Source organism: Natrix helvetica (genome assembly GCF_964273705.1).
Source record: "Natrix helvetica genome assembly, chromosome: 1".
Lineage (NCBI taxonomy): Eukaryota > Metazoa > Chordata > Lepidosauria > Squamata > Natricidae > Natrix > Natrix helvetica.
The window spans coordinates 104,738,102-104,751,345 of NC_138548.1; the positions used below are offsets into that span (position 1 = coordinate 104,738,102).

Sequence of the window (13,244 nt, forward strand, 5' to 3'; positions counted from 1 at the left end):
TGAGCATAATGAATTGATTTAATTAACAGGGGAATCTGAGGGTCCCTGGGAAATGTGTGCATTTATTCAGCAGCAGGAGAGAGTGCAAGCACATAAATTGAGAGAGAGGGCAGCAGGCAAGCACATTTGCTTCAGTGATAGCTTCGCATCTTCCCATCCTCTTCTTCCCTTCATTTTTTTTAAGGGGGGGAATTATATTTATAATTTCAGATTTAGACTCAAATCCAGAGAAAAGCACTTTAGAAGCTTATCTACCTTCGCAGTAGCAACAGCAAAAAAGAGGGTTTAGGGAAGGATCCTGTGGGCTCGCATTAAGATCAAGGGGCACCGTTGTTGCTATTGTTCGGAGGTTAAGGGAAAGGGAAGAACGGGAGAAGCTGAGCCCCCACTTCGTACCTTACCCTCCTGCCTTTCTCCCCCCTCCCGCGCTACCTCCCCCCCCCCCCCCGCTCCGTGCGTGCCATCTCCAAACTGGCATTCAGTTGCAACCCACCAGAAGGATAGGAGTCTCCGAGGAGGTGGTCGCTGCTGTCTCTGCCGCTTTAGGGGAAAGGGGTGTCGTGGGGGGCAAGACGCCGGCCAAGGCAGCTCCCCGGCCGGATTTGCTTCCTGGGCTAATTCTAACTGAGCGCGATCTAGGCTAAAAGTCGGGCAAGTGTAACCGGCTCGGCCGGAGGTGGGGGGGCTGCCTGTGCGAGAGGGGGCGGGTGGGGGGAAGCTAAGAAGCGAGAGAACCGGGAGGATAAGCCAGGCGGCGGTAACCGAGGCCCGCTTCGCCACCCTCCCGTGCCCCCCCCGTCCCCCCACCCCCGCACCCTTCACACCGCGCTCCGAGCCTTCCTTTCCAAACGGAGCGAAGGAATCCGCAACCGGCGGCTTGGAGGGCGAGCCAGCGACGGAGCGGCGGAGGCAGCCGATCCCCGCCACAATGGTGCTGGACAAGGAGGACGGTAGGTGGCGGGTCGCGATGCAGCGGCGGGGAGATGTTGGAGGGGGGGGGTGTTAGAGGGAAAAAAAGGGAGGGCTGCCGCGATGCTCTGCCGGCCGGCTCGTCCTCTCCGCCGGGTAGCCGCAAAGGAAAGAGCCCGCCTCAAGTCTCTCTGCTGGTTGAGCGGCGAGACCGAGCGTGATGCCCGCCTGTTCTGCGGAGACGGGGCACATGCGCCGCTCCGTCCGCTCGCTCGGCAAGGGACAGCTCCGGAAGTCAACAAAGCTTTCCCAAGGACCGGCTTATTTCCCCGCGCCTCCCGCCGCCCTCTTGCTGCGCCGGACCCAAAATGTCCGTGTGGATGCGTGCGCGGACCCGCTTTGACGACTTTCTTTTGAGGTGGCTCTGCTCCGGGGTTGCCTGTTCGGTCCCCGCCAGCCTTTTTCCTCTCTTCCGGGAGTGTGTGCGTGGATTTTCCCCTCTGTGTTTTCTCTCCCCCCCCCACCGCCCCAATTCCTTCAAAGCAAAGAGGGAGGCAAGGCTATCATTGAGGAAGGGAAAAGAGATGCCGGATTGACTAAACTCCTCGTCTGAAGGGAAAAGGATTTACTCCCCCCCCCCCCAAAAAAAACCCGGAGCTCTTCTGCGGGAATGAGGGAGAAGCTGCTCTCCCCGGTTGTTTGAATGGGGCGAGTGGGGTAAAGGGAGGGGGGGAGAGAGCTTCCTGTAAGTTTCAAAGAATCCTAAATTGTCAAGACTTGCTCGAAACTGAAACCGGGGTCTCACTGGGGGGTGGGTGGGTTAGGAAAGGTGGCGTAGAGGCAGGATTTTAGGCGAGGGTTAAAAGACTAAGCTAATTAAAAGGGCAATTAGGGAAGGAAATCGGCTTGGGAGGAAGCTCCTCCGAGATGAGCCTCCAGAAGGCGCGGAGGAATAAGACCGGGCTTCTGGAAGAGCTGGCGAGGGAGGGGAGGGGAGCGGCGAGAGAGGGAAGGATAACTTAAGAACGGCGGGATCCACTTAAACGATCGTTTCAGCTGTCAGTCTTCCTGGCTCTAGCAATCTGGGGTAATGACTTTTGAGGCAAGAGGCAGCCTTTGTTACGGGCTGAGAAAGTGGAGGTTTTAAACCCCTTTGGGGCAGCTTAAATCAGTAGAGTGGACTGTGGGACGGGATCTGGGTTCTCCCCGATTCCTGTCTGCCTGCTTTCCTCCCAAGGATACCCAGCCGTTTTCTGAACCTGTTAGTTTAATGAGATCCAAAACAGTTTTTGTTTAGAGGGTTGCCCTGGGAGGACTTTAAATAAGTGCTCACAACTAGCTGAGTGAGTTAACTAGTTGAATGAACCCTGATAGAAAGTATATTTTGACTGTGTCTTTGGAATTGCCAGATAAATCTATGCTTTTTCTCAGGTTTGTGAATAGAAAAGGAAGTGCCCGCGGGGCTCCCAAGTTTTCAAAATGCTGTCTCTAGTCATCCGATGACAATCTGTGTTGGGTGTCTCTTTGTTTTGTTCTGTGACAGGGAACAGCTGAGATATTCCCCCCCCCCCACACACACACGCACACACTCACATACACACACATGACTAAACTGCTAAGCACAACAGGTGTTTGAAAACACAGATATAATATATATATCTGTTTCTCAGGGAACTGGATTGGCTCTCAGTTGTTTCATAGCAAACTTGGAAATGTTGTTTTGGACTCCATAAATGTTCTGTTTTGTTTTGGTACATGGAAGGAATGCAGGAGCAGAGTTATCTGTTTCCATGCTTCTCCTGCAACACAGTGAATTTTTTTCTTCAAAATATCAATGCAGGTAGCTAGTGGACTTTGTTAATTTGTTAACAAATTTGTTAATCCATTTGTTAATTTCCACATTATTACATTTGCAGTGAGAACTCTTCAGGACTCATTAAATAAAAAAGCACGTTAGTCTCCTTTTTCATGCTCACACGTAGTGGTGTTTTATATTTAAAATATGGAGCTTTGAGCAACGCAGAAGACAGTGAAAAGTGATCTATAGATTTGATTTTTATATTTGGGAAATGGGATACTAGTTCAGGGTTTGGTTTTTTGTTTGGCTATTCATAACTGTGATATAGCAGAGCTTAAAACAAATCTGGTTTAATAACTGCTCATAACATGTGTTACTACAGCCAAGAAATTTAAGTAGCTTTTCATCTGCTAGCTTCCATGGTTTTATATATGTATATTTCTGCTCCAAAAGAATTTTCATTTACGGAGAAAAGCTCAGCTGACACAAACCTGGTACATTTGTTGCTATGTTCTCTCCCCTCTTTCAGTTTCAAAAAAATTAAATGTTGGATTTGAAAATCCTAGTAATGGAAATACGTTCCCCAGCTTTGTGTCATCAAAACTTTGGCCTCCACCATCAGGAATGATGTCTATATAATCTTATTGAAGAGAGAGCCTAGGATCCCCAGAGTAACTCCAGTATGAATTTTTAAAAAGTCTCCCCTTTGTATGTTCCCCCAAAGACAAAGATGTAAGAGGTTAAGTAATGTCAGTATAATTAAGTAAGGTTAATTCATTACTGCTTTGCTCCTCTGGGATTTTACTTGCCTTTCCATCTGCTTGATTTTGATGTGGGAACTGAACAAATTATTGTGGTAGTGTTAAAGATGTATAAAAAATTCATTTGACTCGAAGAAAAAAGAAAGTTTCTCCCTCTTTACTCTGATAAATAATAAACTGGGTAATGTTCTGTCCTCAAGTCTTAAGTTTTACTTTTCTTTCTTTTTTGCCAAAGGTTCCTACCAGCTTATATCTGTTTAAATCTGATTGACGGGTCAAACAGCAGGATATTGCCTCCATAGAGGTAGTAAGGGAAGCAGGTGAGCAGCTAGGAAAGGCTGAGATCTAAAGAGTTTCCTAATAGGGGTATTTGGGTTCTTTCAAGTACTGCAGACATACTCATTAAACATGAGGAGCTCAGGGGCTAGAAAGATGGTGGTGTAAGGAAGTGAAACTAGAAACATTGATTATCCAGACAGTTCTCAACAGCCCTCATTCCAGGAGTTCTCATGAATGGCTGTATAAAAGGAAATAATGGTGATAGTGGTGAAGGAAAAGAGGAAATTAGAATGGGATGCACTTTAGAAAGAAAAAAATAATGTTAAGGAATAAACCCCTGATGAGAAGGATGTGGAGGTCACCGTAACAAACTGAAGTGGAATCTAGGAAAATTTTTAGAATTGTTTTTAAGAAAGTTATTACAAGACAGAATCTGTGCCTGTTTTAAATGAGGGGCAGAGGTAGGGAAAATACTGCTTTTCTATTTTTATCTTTGCGCTGCCTCCTCTTCACTCTCAACTCTTTCTGCCTGATCCAGCCCTGGATGTTACTAAATTAGGGACATTGGAAATAAAGGCGTGGCTATGTATTTCCAGAATAAGAAATATAAACATTTTATTGATGGTTGAAATACAGGTCTAAAGAGTAGTGGAGAGATTTGGGTAATTAAAAAAATTACGGTGTTGCAAAATATAACGTTTCACCAGCTAATTTTTGTAAGGATACCTACCTTTTCTTTAGTAGCTCAAGGCAGCATTGATAGCCTGGGTCCTGTCACATTTTATCTCTTTAACAGGAATTCCATCTGATAGGCTGGCAGCCAGCTCAAAATCATCTTCTGAGTTTCATAGCAAAGCGGGGACTTGATCCTGAATCTTTCCTATTTAAGTTCACTTGTGCTTTCCTTTAATATTCTCTTCCCTTCTCTTATATTTCCTTTTGGCAGTCAATGTTCTGTGGCCATTGAGCATATGTGGCCTCTCAAAGTTCTCCTGATACATTAATTGCAGGTAGTCTTCAATTTATGATGATAGTTGGGACCAGAATTTCCACTGCTAAATGATGCGGTTCTAAGTATGACATCAATGGAAATCTCTGCAGTTCCATGGACTTGCTGTCATTGACTGAATCCCATGGTTGTTAGGAGAGGAAACTTCCTGCTGGCTTCCCACAACCAAAGTCAGTGGGGAAGCCATCAGGAAGTTGTAAATCCAAAGCTGGTAGGTGGGTAAGTGGCTGCTGCTAGGTGAGAGAGGGAGTGAGGGCTCCAAGAGGGGATGCACAAGAGGCTCAGCATAGGTTGGGTGCACGAGAGGGTGCAGGGGATGCTGTTAGGGAGGATACACAACAGTGCGAAGGACGGAAGGGTCTGCAGGAGAAAAGGAATGACCATTGCAGCATGGGCAGAGAGAGCTTGTAGGTAGGTCTATTGGGTGGGGGAAATGTTTCACCCCATTGTTACGTGGGGAAGTTGGCAGAAAAAGTTATAAATGGCAATCATGTGATTCCGAGGCCCTGCAACCAGTCATAAGTATGAATGGGTTGCCAAATGTCCAGGTTGTAACTCTGACCACAGGAGCGCTGAGATGAGTGGACTTCTGAAGATCGGTCATAACCACCATTTATTCAGCACCACCAAAACTTGCCGAACAAATGAGGACTACCTATGTGCAGCTATGCCCCGTGCATTTGAGTACCGGAAAGTAATTCAAATGATTCTGCAGTAAAGGTTGGTTCTGCTGCTATTGATATGAATGTCATTCCTCACAAATGGTCATTTAGTACTCTTGGATAATCTGTCCTAGGAAATCTTGAATATTTTCCTACAGTGGGATAATGGAATTACCAATGCAGCTGGGTAGCCTTACAAATGTGATTGATTAATTAAAAAAAAAACCAAGCAGACAGACAGAAAGAAAGACAGGCAAACAAATAATACTTGTAGATAAAAACTTTATTTTGTTATCATATCCCTGTTTTATTTCTGACTTTGTAGAAAGGTAGAATCAATGTGGCATAGTGGTTAAAGTGTTGGACTAATATTGGGAAGACCCAGGTTCTGACTCTTTTAGCCTAAACTCACAGGGCAGGAAAAATAGGAAAAGACAACACCCACCTTACATGCACTTGAGAAAAGCAGAATATAAATTTAATGAATAAGTAAAAGTCTGGTTACCATTACTGGCAAACTTGATACGCGCGGGATACTTTACCATTTAGTCTTGGCGAATGCTTCTTCTAGTTCAAATAAAAGCTTATATGTTAGCATCCAGATTAAAGAAATACCAGATTAAAGGATAGGCAGGCCAGGAGAACTATATGAAAACCAAAGCAGAGAGAAAGTCAACATCTCTGATTTGACATGTTCAACAGCAGTGTTGAGTTACATCAGTGAGGGAGCATTGCTTTTTCTCCGCCCAAATTCACCCAGTGTAAGAAGACAGACAAAATTGGAGGTGACCTTAAAGTTCCAATGATACATATAGATAAAAGGTAAGCAAATCCTAAGAGTTGAAAGTGTAGAGAGACTCAGATAGACTTTGAATTGTATTCCTCTTGATTAGCATAAAGAACAAACCAACTTCAAGCCATATCCAAAGCTGGGATCCTGACATCTCATGTTGGAGAACTGACTGTATTTGTAAAAAAAAGAAAAGAAAAAAGACTTGACTCCCCTTCACTTCTGAACCGCAAAGTAGTAATCCATGTTAAAGCTTGGTTTAACTCAAGTTCTTTGGTTAATAATTTGAATAGCCACCCTTTGAAAATAGCACATATTTGAGTGCCACTGATTACATGTATAAAGATGTTAAGCATGCATTAGTTTCTCCTTTAAAATCAGGGGAACTTTTGGAAAGTGCAGTTTTGTGCAGTTCTTAGTTATGTCAGGAATAAATATCTGCTGATGCAATCGTGCATTAATAGGAAATATAATTTCATATATCCCCAAATGTAACTACAAATAATATCTAGATAATATAGTTGCACTGCTTTTCAAATAGTCTTTGAATTAGTGGAAGAAACTTAGGAAACATCAAACTTTGCTTCAATGAAATATTAAAAGCTAAAATATCTTTTAAATTATCCCACTAAAATAAGTGTGTGGGATCTTATTTTCAGCAAATTCTTATAATTTGATAGCAATTGAACATTGTAAATTAGAGATGTATTGTTTTTGCATTCATGATTTCTTGAACTGAACCTAGGAGGCTGAAACCAGTTAAAACAGTTGCCGTAAATGTTTGCTTAGAGGATGTGACACCCTAAAATGTGGTTATCCAAGACCCCAATTCACAATTAATGATAGCAGCTTTGATGAAATCTTCCTAAAATAAGATCCTTTAGGGATCACAATATTAAAATCCTGCTCCCTGTGTATCACAATTCTCCTTTTGCAAATAGTAATGATCAAATGAGAATGCCTGTTTTTAAGTATTGAATGAAACCTTTCTCTATGCAAAGTGATACATTTGACATCAAATATGTTCAAGGACTGTTAGGATTAAGCGTTCAAAAATGAAAGAGGACGGCAAAGCCATTTGAATTAAGGATAAGGAATCTAATTAAAATAGGTATTAAGCGTATCCGACTTGAGCTTGCTATCATGCTTTTGAAAGACTAGCCTTGTATCCGTTGTAAAGTAGAGAAAAAAAGTATCCTGAAAACTGGGATGAGGTGTTTTCCTGGATTAAGCAAGCAGCAGAAACTTGTTCTGAGTATTTAATTATCTCATTCTGTAAATGTAATCCTTAATTTTGGAAATAGAAATCCAAATCTCTCTCCCTCTCTCGCACGTACTCTCTCTATCTCTCTATCTATATAAATTTTTGTGGGCAAGCAAGTATTTCACTTTAGACATTGATGTCCTCTGCAGGACTGGCTGACATAGCTTGGGCCGGTGGAGTAATTCAATTACAGAAGAGATACTTCCAGCCTCTTAATATCAAGGGATATTGCAACAAAAGTTCTGTATCCTAAATCTCAGTCTGCCTTATTATCTCTTCATCCAAAAGGTCAAGCATTTGATTAAAGCAAGCATGTGTGAAAATACTTTTCATATATACTGCAGTGTCAAAATATCAGAACTGGAGGATATTTTAGAAAGGTGAAAGAAATAGAAATGAGTCAGGTTATGACTGTACAGTAAACACACAATAAAAGATTCACCTCTATATCTAAGGCAATAAAATCTTTTCACAGTGATTTTCCTTTTGATTTTCTCTTTGCTGTTGTTCCTGGGGTTTTGTTTGACTGAAATTAATTTCTGTAACCTAGACCTGTTTTATATCTATATAAAAGTTTAGAACATTCTTTTCTATCCTAAACCAATCTGAGCCTTGTTCAAGTTTGGTCAACTTTTGGGGGGAAACAGGGGAGACTCAAATCACACATGGATCTTTGTCTGATGTAGAAAAGTTGATGCCAACAGTGATTTGGTGAACGTTGGCAGCTGTTTAAAAGTCTGAGTTGGAGAGAAAAAATGTTTATAAAACAGTATGCATAATGCAGATTGAAACATGCAAATATTCAGTTGTGTCTCTCTCTGTGTGCCTGTGTGTTTCTCTTCTCCTTACAGGGAACTGCGATGTTCAAGATGCAGTCATTAAAATTGCTGGTAAGTCCCATGTAATGAAAAGGAGAGCAGACCTAAAAAGACAAAAGTTAATCAGAAATTCTCTATTTGATGGGGGAAACCTTCTAGTCATAGCGAAACCGAAGCTGCAGATGGCGCTGCTGAGCTAGGAAAGTTCTCAATTCTCCATTAAAACCTGGCAGAAAAATAAGCGGGGGGTCCCTGGGAGAGAGGAGGGCATTTATTCAGCGGCAAAGGTGCAACGCTCACACAAATGGAGAGGCAAAGGCAGCAGTAGCAGTCGCGCTCCGATATTCCCCCCTCCTCCTCCTCCTCCCTCGCTTTGAGTGTAATTTTAGATTGAGATTCAGCTTAAATTCAGGGGGGAAACACTTTGTCAGGCTGAAAGCTGGTATAGCGGCAACAGCCAAGGTTATGGGCTATCAAGTGCAATTACATTAAAACAGATTATACTGTGCAAATTGAGCCATTTAGAAGGTGAGAACTAAAGAAACCGCTCTGATCTTCCCTCCCTGTCCCCCCCCCCACCCCTCTCTCCTAAATTGCAGTTTTAGTTCCTTGCAATTCCGAGGTACAAAAGTAGGTGAGACTGCTTTTGTATCTGCAAAGTGCTTAGTTTCTGAAGGTAATTCTAAGCGAGTGCAATCTAGGTTAAAAGCTGGACAACTGGATAATTAGAGCTCTCCCGCTGCCAGAGGACAATCAGCTGAGCACCAGTGTCTGCTCTAGGTGCTCGCACAGACTAGTGCCAGTCTCTTCTCCTCTGAGCGGAGGCTATTGGAGACGGCGCATCTGCACCCAGGCTCCCTGGGAAACCTGAGATGATGGTGCTGGACAAGGAGGACGGTAGGTGAGCTGAGATTCCGGGAGCGCTGCCCGGCGCCTTTGGCGAAAAGGACCTGAAGGGTGCAGCGTTTTCTCTCCTTCCATTCATTTTGTGTCTCTGTTGGATGTAACGCCAGGGTTTCCTCGTCTGCTTTTGGGGGTGAGGCAAAGCAAACCAGCCCAGCCGTTTTACTTTAGATTCTAGCGGTGGGGAGCCCGTAAGTTAGGAACGGCTTAATTCTAAAAGCGGGCGCGGGGAGGGGGAGGGACGATTTCCTTAGTAACAGGATCCCCCCCCCCCTTCCTTGCTATTGCTGCCGCCGCCAAGGCAGGGTTAAAACAAATCGTCCTTTCCTTTCCCGATGCCAGAGCAGAGAATAGAGTGTCCAGATATTCTGCCACACTCGTCTTTTTCTCTCTTTATTCGTAGTTATAAACACCACGGCAATGAAAGGCGCTACTTGTTCAATGCTTCTTGAAAAGAAGTGTTGATCTGATCGCTGGAGGGAGGAGGGAAGACGCTTGGTGGTGGTGTCCCGTCCCCCCTCCCTTAGTCAATGATATAACTTTGGGAAGTTTTTGCTATTTGGGGAAAAAACCATCTAAAAATATTTTCAGATTTATATGTAGAGAATAAATTCAGACTGGGTGTCAAGAATGAGCATATTAGACTTAACAGAGGGAAGGTTGTAAGACTAGTTTTGTTGCTGTATTAGATTGACAGCTCCCCCCCTCCCAAGCAACTTAAGGTACAGTGGGGGGGGTGTTTTCTAGGAAAAAAGACATGACTGGCTAGTCAGGTTTTGCATGCTGTTTCTTCTTCAGCTAGAGGAAAGTGAAGGATTTAGAGAAAGCGGAATCTCTGTGAAGTTTCAGGCTAAACTACAAAAATGTGTACAGAGAGGTCACCTGTGAAACTTTTATACTATAACATGGGAGTTCAAAAATCCCTTCCCTCCACCTCATTCCTTTCTCTTCATTTCTCAAAATCCATCAGGGACACACTGTGCACTGCAGTCAGGTGCCAGATCTATACATAGGGATGCCATTTAAACATGTTTTCTTTCCTGGTTTTTTTTAAATCATAGCTGGAATGCATAAGCCAAAAAGCCTAGTTAGGTAAGGCTTTTGTGGGTGAGGTAGACCAGGGGAAATATATGGGAAATATGGGAGATTTTCAGGGGAGGAATCAAGAGAACTCCCCCCCCCCCTCCAGCTTATTTAAGATACTTTTTTTTTAAAAAAAATGCTGCTGTTCAAGAAATTGATCACTGGAACTTTTTATCTGGTGACTGTATTACAGGTATGTGAGATATTGTAGGAGCAGGACACAGTTTGGTTATGGTAGCCAAAATCAGGAGGAGTCAGATACCGTCTTTTCTGACCAATACATTTTGTTAAAAGGCATAATACATCTGTTGAGGTAGCCTGCAGTTCATGAAAACGCCTTTTAATAATAATTGTTAGTCAGGAAAGGTGCCATCAGACTCTTTATTGTTTAAGCTGTGTGTAACCAAAATAATATATTTCTCACAACACCGATCAGTTGTTTTACTTAATATCCTTTTTCAAAATGCTTAGTTAACACAGCGTGCCACTTAGCTAGAATAATACCTAGATATTCTGCCCCAGAATGGTTTTTTCCATGTTTGTTGAAAGGTGACAGATGTTTTGCATATATTTACAAAAATGGTTACATTTTATATGCAGGTGTCAATATGTAATCCATAAAAAACTGTTATGGGGTAAATTAAAAATATAAACTTCCGTAATTTAATTTACTGAACATCATAACAACAATGCAACAATTGTTGCAATGCCTGCAACAAACTGAAACAGGATGTTGCATTAGGTTTTGTGACCTTATAGCACAGTTTGCATTGAATCTAACTTAGTTTACCAATCTGAATCAAATAGTTTGTGGCAAAACAAATTTTTAAAAATCACTGCATAAAGTAATTGTAAAGTTGTACCTTAGAATGAGTCTTGAACTAATGGTTATTAATGCTGCGCGGCATTGGGCTCTTTGCTATCCTAAACTGGGAAGAAAGTTTCCTTGACAACTTTACAAGGAAGCTTGTTGACGGTCAGAAATTAATGTACATACAGTATGGATAAATGTATGGCAGGCTGCCCTTACTTATGTTGTTGGCACATACTGACTGCTGGTTTCCCTTTTTTGACCCCCTTCAGAACGCAAAGGAAAATAAACATTTGATGCTAGTGGTTACTTGTCCTTTTTAGTTCACACTTAGTTGAAAGTGTTGCACATTTGAGGCAGAGCTTGGTGCTAAAGTAAGAAGATGCTTCATGGAAAGATCAAAGAGAGGGTTGTTATTTTCATGTACGTAGAACTCGCTGAAATCAATAGGAATTGTCTGCTAGATTTATTACATAAAGTGAAACAAAATGGACTGCATGGAGAAATTTAGGAAAAGGAATTTATACTCAACATTTTCAGCAAACAGGAAAAGTCTGAATAAATGAATCTTTTTTCCCATCTCCACTCCCAGCATATTAACAATGGACAAACTTTCATCTTTTAAGCAGATCTGGTGAGAGAGAGAGGTTAGAGTAACAAACATGGGCATTCTGCATAAATTGGGAAAACCATTTCTAGTAAATTACCTGCATTTGCAAGATGTACAGTAAGTAGATAATCTCTATTGTATTTAGTGCTGAATAATGGGGAGGGGGGGAGTAGATACTAAAATTCTTGGAATGAAATCTTAAATTTGGCTGATTCAGGTTTAAATGGAAGCATATAGAAAGGAGGAAATTAGCTAGTAGATCACAAATATAGGTAGTAAATCAAATGTAGTAGCTCAAAATGAAAATGAAGTACAAATGATCATCCTGATAGTAATTCTTAGCAATTAAGTATACGGTATATCAAAATTGAACTGTTTTAAAAAATAGGGACTCAATTTTGAAAGTTGTGGAGAATATCTGCAGCTGAAATATAACTACCGTAATTAAAATAAAAGCCTGATGCAAAATATGCTGAGCACATAAATCTTATATTTCATTTTAAAATTCATTCAACTGAATTCTCAACCTGTGTATTGTTATCATGTTGATGCTTCCGATTTATTTCATTTTGAGAATTTAGAAAAAAAATCATGATGTTATTTGGGCATCCTGGTAAAAGTATTTTACTTCTTTAATAAAAATGAGTTGTTGTAATGTCTATTGAACATTTATTTATTCAACCCAGTCAGATATATTCACATAAAAATGAGTACAACTATCATGCATAAATGGTACATACGATTCTGCTAGAAAATGGAAGTGGTTTAGGAGGAAATTGGATTCTTTCTCACATTTATTTCAACATTATTCTGAGAGAAGAAGTGCTATACAATGGGAACACTGAAAAATAGAGAAGCAGAGGAAATTATGTAAAAAAGAAAGGTGGTTACAGAAATTAAAGCTTTTGGAAAAAGATTTTGAATATATGTAACAGATTAATTATCTGTTTATTGATGCTACAAATTCTGAAGATAAGAAAGATAATTCCATTACAGTGGTGGGGACAATCGAAATCGTTTAAAGAGCTTTAGGCACTTAGTGTTGCATAGATTTCTGTAATAATATCACAAGTCAAAATTTTGTTGGTAAATTGATCAAGAAGGTATAATCCACTTGATGGGAGGCACCATTAGCTTATTTAAGAAAGCACTTAATAGACAAGAGACGAGGTAGGACAAAGAGGTAGATACCTATCATCTTAATGGTGAATGCATGAAGATGAACAAGGGAATTGTTCTAAAATGTCATTTTAAGTACTCTCCATCTTAAAAATGCACGTGTAGCATAGCACACATACAATAAAACGATTGAACAAATAATTATATATATATTGCAGAGTGCTTTCAGTCTTCCCATGATAAGCCCCCTTGCTTTGAAATGGACATGCTTCCATGAGATAACAGATGAAAACTAATCTTTAATTACATGTGGCAAAATATAAATTGAATGAGGAAGCTATTGCTGCCAAGGGACTGTATAATGCAGCTGTTCCAGAAAACTATACAATCCAGGAGGAACAATAAAGGTACTTTATTTGAAAGTTTAT

The 13,244-nt window shown here is 41.3% G+C and overlaps 1 protein-coding gene across 3 annotated transcripts in view; it reads left to right on the forward strand.

Moving 5' to 3' along the window:
• Nucleotides 1-733: 733 nt before the first annotated feature.
• The window catches only part of LMO1 (LIM domain only 1), a 138,028-nt gene continuing 125,517 nt past the window's right edge, over nt 734-13,244 (forward strand). Inside the window, exons 1-2 of one of the 3 annotated variants that reach the window (XM_081946572.1) lie at nt 734-950; nt 8,324-8,362. In XM_081946572.1, the coding sequence (XP_081802698.1) occupies nt 929-950; nt 8,324-8,362 (61 nt within the window). In that variant the 5' untranslated portion in view covers nt 734-928. Of the gene's footprint in view, nt 951-8,323; nt 8,363-8,691; nt 9,188-13,244 lie in introns of those variants that run through there. The other 2 variants (XM_081946574.1, XM_081946573.1) reach the window with 2 other exon arrangements.